The 21,208-nt window shown below is 40.0% G+C and overlaps 2 protein-coding genes across 3 annotated transcripts; one reads left to right on the top strand and one right to left on the bottom strand.

Annotated features, from left to right (window-relative positions):
* Positions 1–1,107: 1,107 nt before the first annotated feature.
* Positions 1,108–14,405, top strand: smc6 (structural maintenance of chromosomes 6). 2 transcript variants are annotated; one of them, XM_070842816.1, is made up of 27 exons: positions 1,108–1,194; positions 1,898–2,040; positions 2,345–2,456; positions 3,278–3,383; positions 3,520–3,656; positions 4,356–4,417; positions 4,562–4,642; positions 4,750–4,851; positions 5,490–5,609; positions 5,783–5,878; positions 6,045–6,191; positions 6,287–6,375; positions 6,467–6,631; positions 6,754–6,932; positions 7,646–7,847; positions 7,959–8,073; positions 8,165–8,325; positions 9,411–9,546; positions 9,849–9,929; positions 10,020–10,190; positions 10,444–10,581; positions 10,814–10,959; positions 12,010–12,135; positions 12,246–12,351; positions 12,687–12,839; positions 12,953–13,050; positions 13,745–14,405. In XM_070842816.1, exons 2-27 carry the CDS (start codon positions 1,912–1,914, stop codon positions 13,830–13,832), a joined length of 3,246 nt encoding a protein of 1,081 aa, XP_070698917.1. In that variant the 5' UTR covers positions 1,108–1,194; positions 1,898–1,911; the 3' UTR covers positions 13,833–14,405. The 2 variants fall into 2 exon arrangements, with proteins under 2 accessions (XP_070698917.1, XP_070698918.1); XM_070842817.1 differs by having other exon boundaries at positions 1,183–1,302.
* A 1,859-nt stretch (positions 14,406–16,264) lies between these two features.
* Positions 16,265–19,783, bottom strand: vsnl1b (visinin-like 1b). Its single transcript, XM_070842287.1, has 4 exons — positions 19,710–19,783; positions 17,763–17,929; positions 17,380–17,595; positions 16,265–16,462 (listed from the first exon to the last, which is right to left on the bottom strand). The coding sequence occupies exons 2-4, from the start codon at positions 17,922–17,924 to the stop codon at positions 16,265–16,267; spliced, it is 576 nt and encodes a 191-aa protein (XP_070698388.1). The 5' UTR covers positions 17,925–17,929; positions 19,710–19,783.
* Between the last annotated feature and the right edge of the window lie 1,425 nt (positions 19,784–21,208).

The following is a 21,208-nucleotide window of genomic DNA, read 5'->3' as shown; positions in this document are numbered from 1 at the left end:
TTTTGCACTTTGAAAACAAGTAAAACCTTCTGTGTTTAAATGAGGGGGTTTAGCCGGTTTGGCATTAAGACTTCTTCACAATCAAAGACTGAAACTAAATGTGAACACTTGATTCTCCAAGTTTTAAACGTGCTGTAATCACCAGACCGCCGTCCTAGTTATTTTACACCACCCTAAACAGAAGACTATCTGTGACTCCTCATTATCATCTTTCACTGCCACAAATTCACAAGCTCCTCATGCAAAACCGCTGACAATGAATGAAACACAGCATCGCAGTATCAAACTTTCCTACACACTCGCTTTTCAAGGCGTGTTACATCTCCACCTTAAGCTGCTCTGATTAACTCACAACTACTTAGACCGACTTGCAGGCTGTTACAGCATTGATTGATTTTCTCACCGTGTTTGGTGCAGGCGGCTCATCATGTTCAGGCTTCAGGAGGTGGAGGCCGGCAGTCACGTGGGGTTTTCAAGGCTCTGATTGTTCATCTGGGCGATTAATAATACTTAAAGAAAACACATGCAAGATATCAAGTAGACTATTTTCAATAAACTTTATCTCTTTAAATGCAAAATCCAAACGCTGCGATATTTAATGACAGCTGAAGTTTACGTTCTGACCTTTTTATTATAATAACGTGAGACTCAGGTAGGCGCGCGCACACCTGTGGGCGGTGAGCCAATCGGAACACGCTCACGGTTCCGTGTTTGGATGTCAGGTGACTCCATAACCGGAATAGAAATATATATATAGGTATATATGTCTGAATATGTGACTTCTGTCAAACAGTGACTCAGAGGAAGTGGGAGATCAGATAATATAGAGCACAAAACATGTTTAGAGTTTAACACCAGCAGGCGGTTGGCAGGTTTTATAATACAGACAGGATCAGTTAAATTAGAGTGCTGTCTTTCTACCGATCCTTCAGAAGGCTGTTTCGATGATTTAACGCCACTAATCTCCACACTCCGTCACATTAGGTGGCGGTACCGACCTTTAAAGTAGCTTGACTCTCCCGTAAACACAAGGAGGAAGAATGTGAAAGAAAAAAGGTGAAGTGTCACCGACGGCCGCAACTGTCACTGCAGCTCAGCTCAGCTCTGCTCTGCTCACTCCGACCAGGAAGTCCTAAAACTGTCCATGGTCGTGTTTCCTTTGCAGGCTGCACACACACGCGCGTCCGCACTATGGTAGGAGAAGTTTATAACCAGCTTGTCATGTTTGTTTGTGATCAAGGAAGCTTAAAAAGTCTACCAGAAGTTTGGAGTGTCTGACTCTCAGCCACTGGACAGCAACAGGTGAATTCAAAGAGAAGTAATGTTGAACTGAAGTGTGTAGTTCTGAAGTTATGTACCACTGAGCTCAGTGTTTCCTAAATGCTGCTGAACTGACCCTGAGCAGAAGAGATATATCACATCAATATCCATACACACATTTGAAAAAGGATTATTTAAGCCTAATAAACCTTTTATCTCTCTGTGCAACACATATTAATACACAACATCTGGCATTAATGTTTATCTGCAGAATAATGGCCCAATAGCAACTGTTTCTGTTGCTGTTGTTTCTGTTGGTTTCAGGCCTCGGCCTCCTGGCTCGAAGACTCACACCTCTTTATTTTTGCTCACTCTTTGAAACCAGCGTTTGTACTTCAGCAAATATTACACTGCAGCAATGGTGGAAGAAATACTCAGAACCTTCTCATACGCAGGGACAGCAGAGCACAGTGTAGTATAAGTATATAAGTATTGGCATCAACATGTGCTAGTTCCTATGTAGCTCCTCTAAGTGTAGGTACTACATGGCGCCAAAAGTACCCCTATGATTATATATAGTATAGAATAGAATAGAATATAGTGCTGATATTAGTGATCATGGTCATTTTGTTTCCAGTGACTTGTTTCAAAATGAGTAAGAGGAAAGCCGAAGTGATCAGAGATGTGGCTGCTGTCAAGAGCCGCAGAGTGGCAGCAGATGCATCAGATGATATGAACCATCAGAGGCCGTCTTCCAGCAGCCTCTCTCGCTCCAGCACAGTGAGTTATGTCTCCATGAAGCACTTATTCTTTTTTTTTTTTCTCACCAGCTCATTACTGAGTGAATATTGTTTTCTCTTATCTGTGCAATATTGGTCTATCGGAGAGGCACCTCTTATTGCTTATCTCATCTTCCATTTAAAAAAACAATTCTAGTATACATTTCTTCTCATATTCTGTATTGTAAATATCTGTATTTTTATATTCTATTTTTTTCTTGACACTGCATCAATACACCAAATTGCTTGTAATGTGAAAACTTACTTGGCAATAAACCTGATTCTGATTCTGCATATATTTCCAGGGAGATATCGGGCTCATTGAAAGCATCAGTCTGAAGAATTTCATGTGTCACCATGAACTCGGCCCGTTCGAGTTTGGGCCCAATGTGAATTTCATCGTTGGCAACAATGGAAGTAAGAACCAGATTCCTAAATGTCATGTGATCTGCTGTTGGCAGCGACCTGTGTGTTTCATACATCAACGGAGGGCGAAACCACTGTGTGCGCTCACTTTAAGCAAAAGCAGCTAGATAACTTGTTGTTGGTTAAACAAACAGGACCTGATGTCAGTTCAGTCACTGGGAGTATCTCAGATAGATAGATAGATAGATAGATAGATAGATTACACATTGGTTGATTATGAAAATAGTTGGTGATTGATTTAATAGTTGACAACTAATCGATTAATTGTTGCAGCTCTGATCAATTATGCAACTAACAATTATTTTCATTATCAATGAATCTGCTGATTACTTTCTCAATTAACTATTTAATCGTTTGATCTGCAAAATGTCATAAAAACAAGGCAAAATACAACTGCCCCTCCTTTCCTGTTACCTCTCTACTATCACCATCTAATCAAGATATAAAAATGCTCAAAAATCTAATATTTTTTTAAAAAACTGTCTAAAATCAAACAGTATTCAGTTCACTTTTTTTTATTTATTCGTCTGTCAATTCACTGACCAATTAATTGTCAAATTATTTCAGATTAGTTGAATGATCAGTGTAATCAGATTAAGACATTTCTAGTCAACTTGTGTTTTCTGGGAAATAAGATGAGATAGACTCTGAATTTATTTATTCGAAGACGCCTCTTCTGATGGTTTCTGTGGATGATTTGTATCTATTTGCATACAATCCCGAGTCCTTCCCGTGAGCCAGGACTGTTTGAGGTATCATTTCCATGCAGTGATTTAAGATCTTGTCTGTGTTTTTTCCAATTTAATTTTCAGGCGGTAAAAGTGCAATCCTGACTGCTTTGATCGTAGGCCTCGGTGGAAAGGCCACTGTCACAAGTAGAGGAGTGTCACTGAAGGATTTTGTGAAGTCTGGTGAAAAGTAAGTTCGACTCCATAATTCCTCAATCACAACTCAATGAGTTGCTTCATTATGTCTTTAGAAATGCCTCTATTTTCTTTACCAGTGGGGCTCCTGTCCTAGGACGGCTAAGTCAGTATAGTCTGTTGTTCTTTAGTACCGCAGATATAACAGTGAAGCTGAGAAACAGAGGACCTGATGCTTATAAAAGGGACGTCTATGGCGACTGCATCCTCATTGAGCAGCGGCTGTTTTGTGATGGAAGTCGGGCCTGCAAACTGAGGAGCAAATCAGGCAAGTTTCCCGAGCTTCAGGTGTAAACGAGTTTTATTAAAACCATCCCTAAATACCAGATGAACCAGACACACTTGAGTAGAGACAAAGCTTTTCAATCAGACCTTTGTCCTCTAAGCTGTATACATTCTTTACTCTTGGTCAGGAATGTTCCTCCATAAACTTACATTTTATATGCACGGCACTGTTTCTCTGCTCTGTACCATCTGTGCTAGTGTGAATGTAAATATAGAACTTACTGATGTTTTTCATAAGCTGTAAATGTCACTGAGTTATTTGGTAAATAAAGAGGAAGTTGAACTTAACTCACCAGTGTTTCAGATGGTAGAGTCAGAATTTCCCCTCAGCTCAACAAACCCCATGTTCCTGTCCGGCAGACGCTGGTTGTGTCACGTGTGATCATGCATCACATTATTGTTCTTTACTTCTGCACCTTATTTTCTTTACTAATCGTTTTGTCTATGAATGCATGTTTTGATTTCACACAGCTCAAGGTAATTTATTCAAATAGCTTTTTTAATGTGTTAAACAGCCTAAAACCCAAAGAGATTCAGATTCAGGTTTCTGTTGTAAATGACCAAGAAAAACATGAAATTCTCATGTTTGAGAAGAAAATTAATGAATGGATTCTCTTATATTCTTGTCTCCTTTTGGACAACAGAGCTTTGAACTTACTTATACTTTTACTTTATATTTTAGGGCATCTTGTCTCAAACAAGAAGGAGGAGTTGGCTACCATTTTGGACCACTTCAACATACAGGTACTACTAACTTTTTTTTTTTTTCGTTCTGCAACTTTATGTTCTGACCTTTTTAAATGTAGTAATTGTTGGTGGTTGTAGCAAACACAACCTCCTCACTGCAACAGAATCGTAGGTGCAGGCTTCTTGTTTTGTGTGTTCCAGCTGGATAACCCAGTGTCAATTCTCAACCAAGAAATGAGTAAACAGTTCCTGCACTCAAAAAGTGAATCCGACAAGTATAAGGTACAACACTGCCATTAAATTACATCCGCATTGAGTGACGCTAATCTTTTATTTCCACATGTTCAAATGAATGCTTTTGGCCTCTTTTCTGCTTTTGTCCTTTGCAGTTTTTCATGAAAGCCACTCTGCTGGGACAGATGAAGAGGGATTACATCCACATCAAGCACACTAAAACAGTCACACGGCAGCAGGTCGAGAGACAGAAGGAGGTACTGCTTTCAAATTCAAACCAGTTTACGCATTTACAGATGCACATTTTTTTGACAAATCTTGATGTTGTTATCACACAAACCTTAATGTGATTTCAAAATGGTAATAATGGCTCGATGTTTGGACTTTATTTTTAGCGATTGCACGGCTTTGTTGAATACTTGATTCTGATTGGTCAATTACGGCATTCTACGGCCTGTCATTTTTCTATAGCAGACCATTGCTATGGATTTTTAAATCAATATTTCATATCAAATTATTGATTTCTTTTGTACAAAGCTGTATAATAAGTGGGATAGTGTACAACGAGCTGATTTGACACTCAGTCAGGGTTCGTTTTTGCAATGATGGCAACAGCTCGCTGCACATTATCCTTTACTTCCCAGTCCCAAACACTTTTAAAGAGATCATCACTAAAGTAGAAGTTTAAATACTTGATGTGCTATTCTCTGGGTACCATATCAATGCGCATCTTCAAAAAACATGTCAAAACCGTTTGGTTTTCTTTGGCTTTCTCTTTTTTATTTTAATTTTTGTGCTTTGGTATAAATATTTTCACCTGTAGAGTGAGAGAGTGTAGAGTCTTTTGCCGAAAGAAAATCTAATTATTTAAGCTCACACACATTTTTGTGTTCAGTGTCTCAAGGACCTGAGGCAAGAATTTCTACAGAAGAAAGAGAGGTACGAGAGTCTGTCGTCCTTCAGTGAGATGAAGGTGGCTTTGGAGAATCTGAAGAAATCAATGGCCTGGTGTTTGGTGAGAGTCTATCTGTCATTATTGTACAAACAGACCAAAACAGCATGAAAAGTGTGAAAGGAGGAAGAAAAAAAATCAGAAAAGTGAAAGAACACATTGGCGCACATCCTTTTGGGCTTAATATTTTTTAATAAGAGGAATTTTGTTAATTTTTTTTTTTCTTTCGCTCTCAGGTCAGAGAGAAGGAGCAGTTTGTACAGCAATTGAAGGAGGACATTGAAAAGGAAGAGAATAATAACCAACATCAGAACAACCTTAAACTCTGCCATGTGAGTCATAAGTGCTCCTGTTCTGTTAAATCTTCACATATAAGACTAAGTCTATTTATAAATGCTGGAGCCTTTCAAACCTTCATCACCACAATAGATGTCTCCCACAACAACTTTTCCCTTGAACTTAAAGGTACTTTTGCCCTTTCTCTTATGTTTCACACAGACTAAGGTCGTACAAGCAGAAAAGAAGCTTCAGTGTGTTGAAAGCAGAATTGACAGCCTGAGAGGGGAACAGGAGTCTTTATCAGAGGACAGTCTCAAGCAGAGAGAGCAAGTGACGGTCATTAGCAAAGCTCACAAGGACCAGGAGGTACTGATGGGGAAATACAATAAGCTGGTTCTCTGCCTGTGTCTTTTCATGTACAACATTTGTATTGGTTAAAGTGACATAATCTTTTCCCATAGCTTGTTTATTTTCGGGCTCTGAACAAACTCAAACAGTCAGAGCAGGAGCAAAACCTTCTTCAAGAGAAAATTACCAAGGCAAAAACAAGGTAGGGGGGTTGGAAGGTTTAAAAAGAACCTGTAGATGACATCTTGATCTTGATACAAATGCATATGCTTTGATTTTTCACTGTGTCTTAGTGTGAGCCTGAACGATGAGACAGAATATGCAAAACAGCAGAAGACCATATCGAGCCTGAAGGAGCAGCTTGCAGAGCTTGAAACTAAATGCTCACAGCTGAATCAAGAGATCAAGAACAAACACCAGGCGCTTTTCAAAGGAAAAGAAGAACGGGACAAGCTGAGGTACAAGAAGTGAAGTCTGTTCTCAGATAAATGTGCTGTCCTGGAAGTGTGGTGTGAGTAAGAGCCCAGTTTATCTGCATTCTGGTGACATTTCCTGATCCGGTTCTGTTCGTATTGGCTAGACTGGAGGAGAGAAACATCCAGGTTCTGTACACGTCCAAACTGAAGAGGAAGAATCAGCTCCTTGCCAGCCGATCAAACAAGCTGAAGCGGTTTGGAGATCATGTTCCTGACCTGCTGGGTTCGATCGCTGAAGCGTATGCTAAGGGACGCTTTCTCAAGAAACCTGTTGGTCCAATAGGTCATTTTCTTTTTTCGTGTTTTGTTGGCTTGACTTCTTTTCTCTATTGTAGAAGAGATTAGTTAGTGCCTAAAGGAATAGTTTATTTGCCATGTTGATCTTCCCATTTAACTAAAACTTATTTACCAAAATGTGGGACTTTAAACATGCAGAGCAGAACTTTTGTGTCCTCCTTTCTGGCACTGAGAAAGTGATTACAGAAACATTGTTGTTGCTTGCTTAAATGGTATTTTACGTACTCACTTACTTGCGTACTTACTTATTTATTATGAGTTTCTTTTTTGTCTGGAACATTAGAAACTTTTTTTTAGGTTTTACCGTCATACTCGCAGTTGCTGTAGCCTATTCTGACGCTACAGGTGTTTCCCCCTACAGCTCTGGCAAATCAGTCATTGCTGCATGAAGAAATACACATGCAGCAGATTTAAAAACTCTGGTTTACTTTTGAAATACAGAGATTTACTTGGTGGGGATGGGCTTAATCAGCACATTCATTTATGTGTTTAAGTCCTGCACTCCAGCTTTAAATTTAATAATTTTCTAACTTTATCTACTACCTACTATTCTTCAAAAACTGTCATACAGATATTTTGGTTTGCCTTCATGCAGTCAGTTGATTGTCAGTTGTCAGTTTCAGGTCACACATTTGCAGTGAAGCAGTAAATCCAGATAAATTGGACATGCTACTGTTGACGGTGTTTATTTGCTCTCAGGGGCGTGTATCAGTTTGAAGGATCCCACGCTGGCTGTAGCCGTGGAGTGCTGTCTGCGGAGCTTCATGAAGGCTTTCTGCTGTGACAACTACAAGGACGAGGCCGTCCTTCAGGAGCTGATGTCCCCCTATTATCCAAGAGGGAACAGGCCGCAGATCATAGTCAGCCCCTTCTCTGAAAAAGTCTACAACATTCATGAACGGTCAGCAGAAGCAGCATTTCCTGTTTGTCTGCTTTTTCGTTTCATGCATTTTTTTCCTCACATTTCATTGTGTTTCATTTCATTTTGTTTTTCCTCTGTGCTGTTTTGTAGGAAAGCATATCATCCAGAACACCCCACTGTGCTGGACATGATCACAGCATCAAGCCCAGTCATCATCAACTGCCTGATTGATATGAGGGGGATAGAATCCATACTGATAATCAAAGTTAGTGTGTTATTAATGCATGTTGATGCTGAATGTTCAGTGTAGAGTTATTTTAGGACTGGTATTGTAGTTAGTTTTTGTTTTATCAAAGGAAAAAGACAAAGCGAGGAGGGTCATGCAGCAAGGCCGGCCTCCTAAAAGCTGCCGTGAAGCCTTCACTGCAGAGGGAGATCAGGCATATTCAAACCGGTATTACACCTCCGACGTCAGCATGGCCAAATATCTTGGTGGGGATCTCGAGACTGAAATAAGGTAACCAAACTTTTTTTATTGCAGTTGCAAAAAACAGAAGCTGTGGAAACATAGCAAAAAGGAGAAGAGAGAAATACCCAAATACATATTTGACGGTAGTTTCAGAGAAGGAAAAATCCAAACTGAAACACACGTTTGAACCAGCTGCTGGCAGAGAACTGGATGTTAAGAGCAGATTGTTGACTGTGTTTCATTCTGTCCAAAGAAAAAAGTCACTTCTCACCAAGTCAGCGCTTCGGTCAGAAGGATTGTAATAATATCATTAATTAATTAACAATTATAATAATATCAGTAATCCTTTTGATGTTTCCAACATGCAAAACATTTCATTCTGTTTCATTCTGTCAAAACGAATGGGTTACAGCAGTAAAGTACATTTATCAACATTTCTCAAACACTTCAAACTAAACCACCTTGAACTCAGTGAATATTACAAGTTGATTTGATTTAACAAACAAAAATCTTTCTGAAGGTGGATTCTGAATGAAAAGAAGAAAGCAAATTTAAAAGAAGTTTCTTTTAAGCACCTGGTCGACGTTTTGGGAAACGCACTTGTTTGCTTTCGCGCTGAGAGAAGATCGATACCGCTCTGGTGTCTGCACAGTAACCCTGAAACTACACATCCAGCATCCAAAACCCACCTGCCAACACGGCTAAAGCTCGCTGATGAACACATTATATTGTGTTTGTTTGTTAGATCTGTTTCCAGTCTTTATTTACCAGTCTTATATATACATGGGAGTGATATCAATCTTCTCATCTAAGTCTGCAAGAAAGTGAACAAGCGTATTAATTAAAAAACAGTGAGTGATATTATTGCCATTACCTTATGTACAGTGTACGGCATTTGGTGCTTGCACCGAGGGCGACACTCAAACCTAAAGTGTCAAGCCTAAACTATTTTTTATAGCTTCGGTCATATGTCAAAAGAGATGCACCGTGACTTTTCATCTTTAGTCTCAAAGTGTTTTTTTTGAAATGTGAAATTTTGAAAGTGTGAGGAGTTTTTGTCTTAAAGGCTTTTAAGGCTGTTCTTGGACCTTCCATCTTTGATTTGAGATAAAACCTAATCCCGCCTGTCACAGTATGTTGGAGTCAGACCTGGAGAATCACCAGGCTCAGCTGTCCAGGTTTCAGCTCCATGTGAACTCTGTGACAGAGGACATCCAGAACATGGAGAGCAAGCTGATCAGTACCGTCATGACCCTGAGGAAGACTCTGGTCCGTGAACCGTACTCTTGGTGTAACTTCTTGTGCTTTTCTCCTCGCTCTTTGCATTTTCTTTTCGTGTTCTTTATATGGTTTCTATATGGTTACCTAGGATGCCTCTGCTCTTGACAGATAAACGAAGTTACCTGCTTATGTCTTGCTTCCCTTTGTGCCCTTTGTGAGAGAAAGATTGATTGTGTTGGTGCTGTTTTGTCAGACAGACCTCTGCTGAAAGATGTTTGGTAAATCTAGATTTTTGAAGGTTAAAAATGAAATGATTTTAAACTTTTTTTTAAAATATATTTTCATTACAGGCCTCTGTGAATCAAATCAAGGCAACAATAACTGAGCTGGAGAATGCCAGTGAGGAGCAAAGCGATGACATCAGCTCCTTGGTGATCATTTAGTTTATATTTGCAGACATAAACAGACATAAATCCTTTTACGGATTTTGCAAGTTTAATGTCTTCAAATACCTCTTGCAGGAAGAAGTCGCCCAAGAGAATGGACAGAAAATCGAGGCGGAAAAGCAGGTTGTTAATGAAGCAAAGAAAGAGCTTGACAAGCATCAGAAAATAGCAGAGGACACAGAGTCCAAGTACTCTTCTATTAGACAACGGATTGAACAGCTTCCTGAGGACATGGAGCCATTAAAGGTACATTAGAGTGTTAGTGTACCACTTTGTTTACAGGCTAAAAATAGTTTCAGAAACCAGAAAATGTTGCTGTTGCAGACACATTTCTGTACTTCTGTCCTCTGATCTCAAATGCTTTTGAAGTAAACATTGTTTGAATGTAAAGGCTTTTTAATTTGAATGCACTGTTACTCGTTTGGAGGAAGTAAAAATCTTTAACTGTCCTCAAGAAGCACGGGATGGTGAAATTGATAGATTGTTTGTTGACCCAAAGGATGAGCAGCTGAAGCTGGAGGCTGAGTGCGCAAAACATCAACGAAACCTTAATATCTTAGAAAACAAGCTGAAGGCTCATGAAGACAACATCCACGCTATGAAATGTGAGCTTGCCCAAAGAGAAGAGGAGTTACAGGTAACAAGAGCTGTACTTAATTTAGAATTACATTTAGCTATTCCTTTACCATATGTATATATTGGAGGCTTTTCTGGCTACAGTATGCATTATATATTAAGCCTAATTGTCGCTCTTTAGATGTGAAGATCAGCTAAACCAAAGAGACGACTTACAGCCTTCAGAGCTTGTAGTTTTCTCCAGTTAAATTCACAGCTGTCAGAAACTCATCAGACATCACATGTGATGGCAGGATTATGTGGCCAAAGCCACAGAGATCAGTCCGGAGCGGCAGCAGGTGACCGGCAGCACGAAGAGCCTCGACACAGAAATCACTCGGCTGAATAGGAAAATCAAAGTGTTGGAGAGCAGCCACGGCGAGCACGAGCAAGTGGTCAGGTGAGAAATGACCGGCTTTCTAAAAACATCAGACTCGCTGATTTTAGGTTTAGTCAGCACTTGACTAAAAGGTTTATGCTTATAAAGTTTTTGTCCCCTTGACCAGTGATGTAGTTTTACCCTGAGATCTTCCACTACCTTAATATTATTGTCACCATGAAAGAAGATTTTGGAGGAATTTATTTGTAACTTTTGACACCAAGTGTTCGTATATAAACTGTTTCTCCTTGTGGTCCATTGCTATTGGTGGTGCTCCCTGTCCTCGCGGTGGGAGGTACCCTCTAGTTGGTTAAATGCTTACAGACTCTGGTACTGATCGCCTGACGGCTCGTGGTGCCTGAGTGGTCTCACCTGACCAGGTGTAAGCTGCATCTACCTGGGATGCTCTTTCTCTTCTCTTAAACTTGGTTGTAACATTATGTCAGTTATGTCAAGACGCATATAAACAAAATACATCTACGTCAGTGGTGGAAAGTACCCAAGTGCATTTACTCAGGTACTGTATTTTAGTACAAATTTAAAGCACATGTGACATTTAGTACCTCTACTCTACCTTTCACATACAATTCATATGATAACCTCAATTTTTTTTTTTTATTGATTAAACTACAACTGTACATCAAATGGATACAATTAGCTCCATCTTGACCAGTTACAACAGTAAAATCATATTCAAATATTGATGCACTATTAATATGATTATATATAAATATTATGAGGGCATTTTTCTGCTTTGAGTACTTTTACTTCTGATGTGTAAAGCGTATTTTGCTTATGAAAAATGTGTGCTTGAGTAATAATTTCAATGCGTAACTTTTACTAGACAGTCTCGTTTCACTGTGTTTCAGCTTTAGTTATCTAGTCAGACACAAACGTGTTTCTGCCCACACAGGTTCAACTCACCCAATGAGATTTTTTGTGCTACTGACAGTGTTTTTTTCTACTGTATACTTCAATCCAATCTGCCCGTTGGCCATCACTAAATCATCTTCTGGCCTTATTCTGGAATAAGAAAAATTTAGGCTATGTCATTTCCTATGCCCTCATTAGGGAGTATGCTGAGTCCCTCACTCTCTACAGAGAGAAAGCCAACCAAGTGAGAGATCTGCGGAGGTTCATCAATCAACTTGATAACATCATGTCAGACAGGCAGAACAGATATAAAGTAATGCGTCGGTAAATATTGCTCTACTCTTGACAAACAATTCAGAAATACATAATTTTAGTGTTTAACTGGCAGCGTAATGTCCTGCTTCTGTCTGATTCTTTCTTTGTTCCTCCTAAAGGTCCCTCTCTGTCAGATGCAAGTTGTACTTCAATAGCTTTCTAATAAAGATGAACTGCTGTGGCTCGATGGTCTTTGATCACAACAATGAGACACTTTCAATCTTGGTACGTCTATTTATAGTACTTTTTTTAATAGATTACTCCGAAAGTTATTGTGTGGCATGGGTGTGTTTTGTATGGTTTAATAATGGGAGTAGTAATAATAATAATAATAATTATTTAGTTTAGTTGTTATTTATTTAGTTGCTATACAGGTTTATACCAAATCACATCATTTTGAAGAAAAAGTAGACAGCGTCAGTGTCGTCCCTCCTCATCTCCTGTCTGTACTCATAACCCACATTTCCTCAACAAAAACTGGAACCAGCTACCGTTTTTTATTAATGTGTTAATGTGAGTCAATACGAGTAACACTCAAACCTCTTTGTGCACACGTGAAGGTGAAGCCTCCGGGCAGGGAGGATGATGGTGTGAGTGACATGAGGTCACTGTCAGGTGGTGAACGCTCCTTCTCCACTGTTTGCTTCATGCTCTCCCTGTGGGAGATCACCGAGTCGCCCTTCAGATGCCTCGATGAGTTTGACGTCTACATGGTGAGTGCTCAGAAACATCAGGAACACTTTGTTACACACAGTTTGTATGTAGAGCTGAATGTAAGTTTGGCTTTTAATCGTTGTGATTAACAAACGTCCATATTTTAATGTAGGACATGCACAACCGGAGAATCTCTCTGGATCTTCTCCTGGAGCTGTCGGAGCGGCAGCACCTTCGGCAGTTTGTCTTCATCACGCCCCTCACCACCAGGTGACGCCCTTCTTAATGTTTGGCTCTGTTTACGTGTTGGCATTTCTATAACCTGAACCTTTACATGTACAGAACTTTTACGTCTTTGTTTCCAAATGCAGGCCACAGTTTGGCTGCATTGGTCAAATGTTTGTCTTTGTAATCTAACAGATTTTTACCCTCAAATCTATTATAGACAGTTTAAAGTGGTTATTTGTTATCCAGTGCTCAACAGATACCTTTCATTTATTTAGCATTTTAGTCAAAATAAAAGTAATAGACTTATTTTTAATGTCGTGAATTGAATCTTCATAATTGAATTTTCTGTTTTTAAATTATTTTAATGCATTTTTAACTGGTTTGTGAAACTATTCTAAAAAGGCTTTTAAACTTCTACCTTTTGTTACTTACTGAAGTCTCTTTCTATAATTAATTAGATATCATTTATTAAAGATTTGAAAGATATATATTACTTGACACACAACATATACTATACATTATAGATTATGAAATATACACATATATATATAGATACTGTACATAATTATTAGGGCTTTACTAATAGATTTAACTATCATGTATAGACTCATTTAATGAATAATTTAAGTAATGTTTTAATTATTGTAGCTCAATGCTGCAGCTGCCAAATTCCCTCTTTGTCTTAACAAAATCTCTCAATGTGATAAATTGTCACCTGTGGTTTGTTTTCTTTCAGCAATCTACCAAAAACCAGCCTCATCAAAATCCACCAGCTTCAGGATCCAGAAAGAGTCCGGAGTGACACCACGGATGAAGACGCTTGAACTGAAACACGTGGGACGTTTATGTTCACAGTCGTTATATATTTCAGTATTACTGAATGTGTTTGGGAGTTGCTGTTTGTGAATGTCGTTTCACATTTGTCTGGCTGCTTGGATGAATTCATGGATGTGTTACAAAACCTTGTAGAAGTAATAATGAATGTGTTATTACAGTATATGTTGTCATAGTACAGGAGTATGGTAAGTTATCCTGTCAGCATTTGATTCTCGTTCTTTCACTCTGAAGTCTGGGACCTCTTAAGGATGTCATATGAAACTATGTTTGTCTGTTTGGGTGTAAAAAGCGTTATCAAGCATTATTTTTGATATTCTTAATATTTATCATCTGCTGTAAACCTTTCAGGTATCTAAATAACTGATTCTTTTCTGTTATGAGCAGAACCAGGTTGTACTTTTCTCAGTAGTAGTGCTACTCCGCTGGCATGATAACCTACAGCAGTGTGTCCTGATGATCAAACATGGTGTATTAGACTAGCAGTGGTGAATATTGCACCTAATAACTACTGTAACTGTAATTCAAAAGCCTTGTTACAATAAACTTTGTATCTTTGTAAACTATTTTGTCTGTCACACTTTTCATACATAAACTCATACGTTCCATGCATTCATCCGCATAAACACACATACTCAACACGTTATTTAAGTGTGCAGCAGTTTGCTCATCATGTCCACAAACTACACCTGCTTCACAGTGTCTTTTGAAAAAGCCTGGTGATGGTTTATTCATTTTAATCACTACAGAATTATTTTTGGGTGCAACACATGCCACATGTATAAAAGAATACAGTCACTTGTATTATGATTTTTCATATTTGATAGAAACATTTACTAGACAAAGAATCCGACATAGTGACTGGACTGAAATGTAGAAATAATAATAGACATTAATAATGTGAGGGTTGGTTTCGGTTTATGTTATGGACAGAACAGTGAAAAGCTTCTGCAACCTCCACTACTGAGAGTGGACTACAAGCAGACATTCAGTCCATGCTTGCATAGCCTAGAAATGGGGAAGCAAAACTGTCGAAAGAGAATTTCTGGCAATAACTCTTCATCATCATCATCATCATCATCATCATCATCATTATCGTCATCCAGCTGCTGTCCCACACTGAAACGCTCTTTCAAAAGCTTTGTCGAGCACCTCTCTTGAGGGTCCTGCATCTTTAATGATTGTTGCAAACGGAATAGATTAGAAGATGAGACCTTTCAATAAAAAGTTTCTCCTTACAAAAAAGTTTTATACGTAGGAATGCAGTGTGTCCAGTAAACATATATGAGGCCTTATCCCCTCTTTTTGCTGCATTGGAAGTGGCGCCCCTCTCACAAGGTCCCCGGCCCAGAGAGTGAGCTCCCAGCAATAAGGTCAAAAGCCAACACTGTACTCATTTTGCAGTGCTCTTCCTTTCTGTAAACATCTTGATATGTACTGAGTTAAGTTATTTAAATCTAAATCAAATAAGCAGCCTGAAAAAGAAGCCAATTTTGGATCATTGTTGGGAATAATGCATGAGTACTGTGCCTAATGACGGTGGCTTTTCCTTTAGATTAAGCGGCAGCAGTACAATAAATTCATAAAGGAATGCTGCTCCGTAAATATATTTCTGCTCATCCCAGAAGTCACTGAAGCAAAACATGATGCAATGTTTATGTGAAAGCTCTTCCTCGGAGATTAGCCCACAACTGCAACCCGAATATCTTTCAAAAACTCAAGTGTCACACATACACGTGTATCAAACGGAGGGAAGCATGCTCCCACATTACTGGAGGTGAACTAATGGTCTGATGAGTCACATACTGTACATCCCATGCAACAATACTAAATGAATTCCGGAGGGTTTCTCTTTTATAACCACCTAAAGATGCAAAAGGTAAGAGATTATATTTTTTGACACATAATATTTGCATGCAAAGAACCTACTCTTCTTGGTTCCATCATGTGAAAACATCTGGAACAGACAGGAGCCTCTCTATTCTCCAAGAGCTCAACAAGTCTGGGTAGTAGAGACAGTTACAATTATCATAGGAGTTATTGTTTTGTTACTATTATGTAAAGCATACAGTAGTTGCAGCAGTGAACACTGGGGATCCTAAATACTGCAGGAACATAATTTAATGCAGTGCTCCACTGATATACAAGCTAAGGTTGAATGAGAATGTATAGGGTTACTGTGCACAAATCACATTGGCATGTTTTGAAATAGAAATGTATGATATCTTATAGCTATATTCAAAATTATTCAGCATTTGACATTCTCATGCATACAACCACAAGAAGCGAGTCCATTGAAAAATAGTCCAAGCATTGTTTTTTTCCTGTGGAAATGGCAGAGAACCTAATGAGACATTAAAACATGTGCTGCTGTCCAGAGTGTGTGGATTACAGACAGGGAGAGGAGCGAGCGGGGGGGGGCTCACTTCTGCATGTCACACTGCAGCAGGAGCACGATGGACGGGTCGCTCTTTGCCGCCTCTTTGAACTCCTCCAACGAGATCTGGTCGTCGTTGTTCTTATCCATTTTGCTGAAGATCTTGTCCACCCTCTGCTCTGGTGTCAAACCATCCTCGTTCATCTTCATCATGATCACAGTGCCCACCATTTTGTAGATAGCCTGTGGGGGAGGCGCAGTGAGAAATTAGCAGAGGATTGTTTCTTTTGTGATCCAGTAAAGCCTATGATTGTTCTTTTATTCACAAAGATGTAGATCTGTGCTACTTGTAACCAGAGGGGGCATTTGCAGCTGCCAACACTGACAACTCGTCTAATTAATTCAACCAACAAACAATAGAAATTGTGATTTATTAGACATATATTTTAATGTATATTATACATATTTCTGTAAATACAAAATAGGATTGTAAATCAAAATTTACAAGTCAGTTGTAACACAAATGTTAAAAGTGCATGAAAACTATTAGCTAGCGAGTCGAAAAGTTGAAACAGTGAGCTAAAAGAAATGGATAGAAAGTGGAAATTGTTGGCTAAAAGTGAGCTTAATGCTTAAAACAACCATCTTTTGCCACTCAAAGTAGTAGAGGAATAAATGTTAACTTGACCAGAGCAATCTAAACATTGACAATTCAAATGTATGAAAAAATGATTGTATCAGTAACCACTTTTATACAATTAATAGACTTTAATAACATCTGATTCAGGTTCCATTCATAAGAGCATATTTGGAACATGACGGATGGTGCGAATGAAGAGTTCAACTAATAGGGATGTCAGACAAAAAAGGTTGGAAACCACTGATGTAGATGTTTGGAAATAAACACACACCATGTTTATAATCACTACAGGAAGAGTCAATGTGCTCCAATATCACTGAGACATATCAGATTTACTATCCTGATTGTGTTTCCAGAAATGGCACAATGTAATTCAATACAACTGCAGTTTTGTCGTTACGGACCTGATTCAGTACTCGAGGCACTGCAGGTGTGCAGGAGACTGATAACAACAAAACAAAACCAAAAAGGACAAAGCCAGTCCCCTGATGAGCGAGGGCTTAATGACTTAATCCATTACCTCGATTATCTCCAGCATCTCCACTCTGGTGATTTTGCCGTCACCATCCAGGTCGTACATGTTGAAGGCCCAGTTGAGTTTCTGCTCAAAGCTGCCACGGGATGTGATGGACAGGGCACAGATGAACTCTCGGAAGTCAATGGTCCCGTCTCCGTTTTTGTCAAAGGTTCTGAAGGCGTGTTGTGCAAATTTTGACGCATCGCCATAAGGGAAGAACTGCAAATGTGGGAGAGACATGTTCAGTAATTCAACCGGGGCTTTAAAAAGACTTAGCAGTAATGGCACCAGTTTTCTGATGGAAAATAGCCACGGCATGATTAAATGTTTGGGCAGATAACTAAGAGAGCAGATGATAAAGAAGAGAGGCAGTGGTTCATACAGACCTTGACATAAAGCTGCTGGAACTCCTCCAGATTCAGCCTGCCAGTGGGGCAGTCTTTCAGGAAGCCTTTGTACCACTGCTTCAGCTCATGTTCATTAAACTCTGTGTTCTTCACCAGATCCTCCATCACCTCGGGAGTCAGCTTGCTGTTCTGCTTTCCCATGGTTCCTGTGGTGCAAGAACACGTGAATAATGCATTTATCTATGCTTGAGCAGCCATATGAAAACCTCTGGCACGGCATATACAACTGCCTTCTTTTACTTCCACACTCAAACATGAGTACAAACAGTAAATGCGTGTGTGTTTTTTTTTTTTTGTTTTTTTGAGTGGGGAGCAGGCAGTAAATATTTCCCCTGTGCTTGTGCTCTATTTCTGTCCCCTCAGCCTGCTTGTGCCAGTCTGTGGCCCGAGTAGCACTGACCTGGATCATCACCGTCAAAGCAGATCCAGTTCATCAAATGTTCGATCGCTGCTATCAAGTTTCCACTGCAAACGCTGTCCTATAACCTGACAATGACAACAAAGCCTGTGCTTGGTTGTAAGAGGGGCTCTGCTGCAGTGAGACCTGAGTGAGGACAGCATGCAGGAGCCCACAGTGGGCTGTAATCTGGATCAGGGGGGAGTACAGCTCAGAACTGTCCGGTCTGCATGTTATGGAGAGTCTAAGCCAGTTGTGGGCACTCCATAGAGCAATCAGCCTGGATTAGCTTGTTATCCACAGTGAAGGGCCTCAGCAACCATCAGGACAACTTGAGCAGCCATCAGAGCAGCTTGTCAGAAGCCCCACATTCATTAATTATTAACTCATGATGTGGCAAATGACATTAAGTGGCCAAGAATGCGTCAATTCTCAATACATAATTTAACAAATGAGACAGCAGAATAATATTTGCATATCCGAGCACGGGCCTTTGTGGGAGCCGCCACCACTTGAGGCCAGCATATGGTCCTCCATCTATGCAGCAGCATGACAGCAGCAGGCTGGACGGCTCCAGCACAGGCAGCACTGCATTGGCTCGGGCCTTCCACAACAAACGGCACAAATGTGCGCTGCAGCCAAAATCAGTGCAAACCACAGCCTTTAATGTGCACCCGCTGCGTGACATGTAGAAAACCCTGACGAGCATGAGTGGTGATTACGGGCTCCGATCTTGGGTTTAATCTCTAACAGAGGCAACAGTGAATGACCTTGAGGAGAAACATTTTGCAGGAAGATGACAAAACGGAATTGTTCCAGGGAGGGCTGAGCTCAGAAAAACCGCTCGACAGCGCGCAACTGCGGTGTTTTAGAGAAATAAGCGCCTCTTATCGCACAGGCCACAGGTATGAAGGGCTCGTTCTGCCCGAACAGAGGCCAGCAGATGCTGTTTTATTTCACGCTTTGGGCAATGACATCTGAGTTAATGCTATTACAGCTAACCGCCTCCTGTGAGAGCACAGAGGGAGACGCTGCTGCATTCCGATGGAAACGACGCAGTGAGAGTATTTGCAGATTAGATCCCACCGTCCTGCTCCTAATGACATCTTTCCAAGCACATCGGGGCGAAAAATCATGTCCAAATTTCATAACCAAAACGGAGCTATTTTTAAAACACAAGGCAGCTCCCTCGGCGCCACCTCAGAACCACATTAAAGGCGCATAGGAGCCAATTAATTGCGCAAATCTTGATGACATTTGGTGAATTCGTCAAATGATCCCTCGCTGTCTTATTTCAGCTTTCTCTCCCACCCCCCTGTTTGTTTCCAGGCAAAATGCAGAGGCTTTTTTTTCTGAGGGGTGCGCAGGTGCCCGTGTGTGTCAGCCTCTCTGCTCGATCCCCATTCATTCAAACAGAAGGAAAAAATATGAAAAATAACGCCTGACACATTCACATAAACCATCCACCGCTTGCTGCATCTATCATCTACAACACATGACATTTACATCTGCAGGCAATCACTTCTTACCTTATTACACAGCCTATATTTGGTGATTCTCTATGGGGATAAATCTGCTCTGGCTTCTGCAAAGTACAGAAAACCGCCTTCCGATGGAAACGCTTGCCCAAAAGGGATTATTTTCAACACCGCTCGCCTCCTTAAAAAAAAACACACCCGCTAATGAAATTTCTGGATTTTCCCGACGTTATTCCAGATGAGGCGCAGCAGGGACCGATCCCACGCCAGTCTTTGGTTATGCGACTACAGGAGCGCGGCGTCACCCGTGCGCATCACAGCCTGATCATAAGTTCACTGCTGCTCCGCCGCTCGCTTTGGGTTCAGCTGGATCCTGTCACGTTATAAGCCGATCCTTCATCGTGATGAGGATGGCCAGCTTGAAATTTCATCACCAGGCAGCAAACATTTTGTGATCTGTGTGAACGTTGCGCAACATTGTAGGGTGCGTCTGTTTATTTAGGAGCCTGGTTGAATAATAATTCACTGTAACTAATGAGGAATTGGGTTAAATACACTCCAAGGTGGCACAGTTTTACTCCTGTTGTTATTAAACGTGGTTTTTAAAGGAGAATTGTGGAATTTCATGACTAAAATCAAGCCTGTATAACCAAGCAGGGGGTCCAAGATGCCCCAGGTTCAGTCAGTCAACCAGCCCCTCAATTGTTTAGATAGATTCAGACCACACACCAACATTTACATTTATTTGGTTCAATATTTCATATTTTATTCATCACAATAACTGTGCATTTATCAGTACGTTTCATTTCCCAGAGTTGAGGTCTGTAAACTGTAAGGTGTGCCCCACACACAAGCTCTACACTTACTGTTCACGGAGCTTTCACCCATATTCCCCTGGCTGTCATCATAATATGAAGACAGCCAGGGGAATATGACACATGTAATGTGTCTTCAAGGTCACTGTTTCAAAGCATTTACATTATCAGGAGATCAAATTCATGTGCGAAAAAGCTAAATCCTGTATTTATTTCTTGATTTATTGTTGATATTTAAAAATAGTGACCCTACCAAATTTTGGAATCAGCCCCATAAATACAATAATTGTGTGTTAAAGGATAGGCTAATGTGTTTTCATGACTTTCTTTAAACATCATGTCGTGCACTGAGAGAGTTTTGGTCACTACATTTGCTCCTGATGTCCACACTGGCTGCACTGTGTTTACAGTGTGCAGGAAGAGATGTGCAAAAATGACCCCTTCTCTCACAACTGAATCGTGTTATGAAGTCTTTTCACAGCCTGTAGAAATGACCAATAACCATCTTTCCAACTACATATACAGGCTTGACAAAATTAACCTGTACCTTTATATATATATCTATATATATATATAGATATATATATATCGATACAACTCTTACATCAGTCAGTTAGCTTAGCTTAGCATAAAGACTGTAAATAGGGGGAAACAGCTAGCGTATTTCCCAAAATTTCAAACTATTCCTTTATTGCATTTATTCGAATTGTACACAAAACACAGAGATGGGGGTAA

Source organism: Pempheris klunzingeri, chromosome 13 (genome assembly GCF_042242105.1).
Source record: "Pempheris klunzingeri isolate RE-2024b chromosome 13, fPemKlu1.hap1, whole genome shotgun sequence".
In the NCBI taxonomy this organism is placed as follows: Eukaryota; Metazoa; Chordata; class Actinopteri; order Acropomatiformes; family Pempheridae; genus Pempheris; species Pempheris klunzingeri.
Note: the sequence above shows the minus strand (reverse complement) of the source record. Positions and strands in the feature narration are given on the sequence as shown.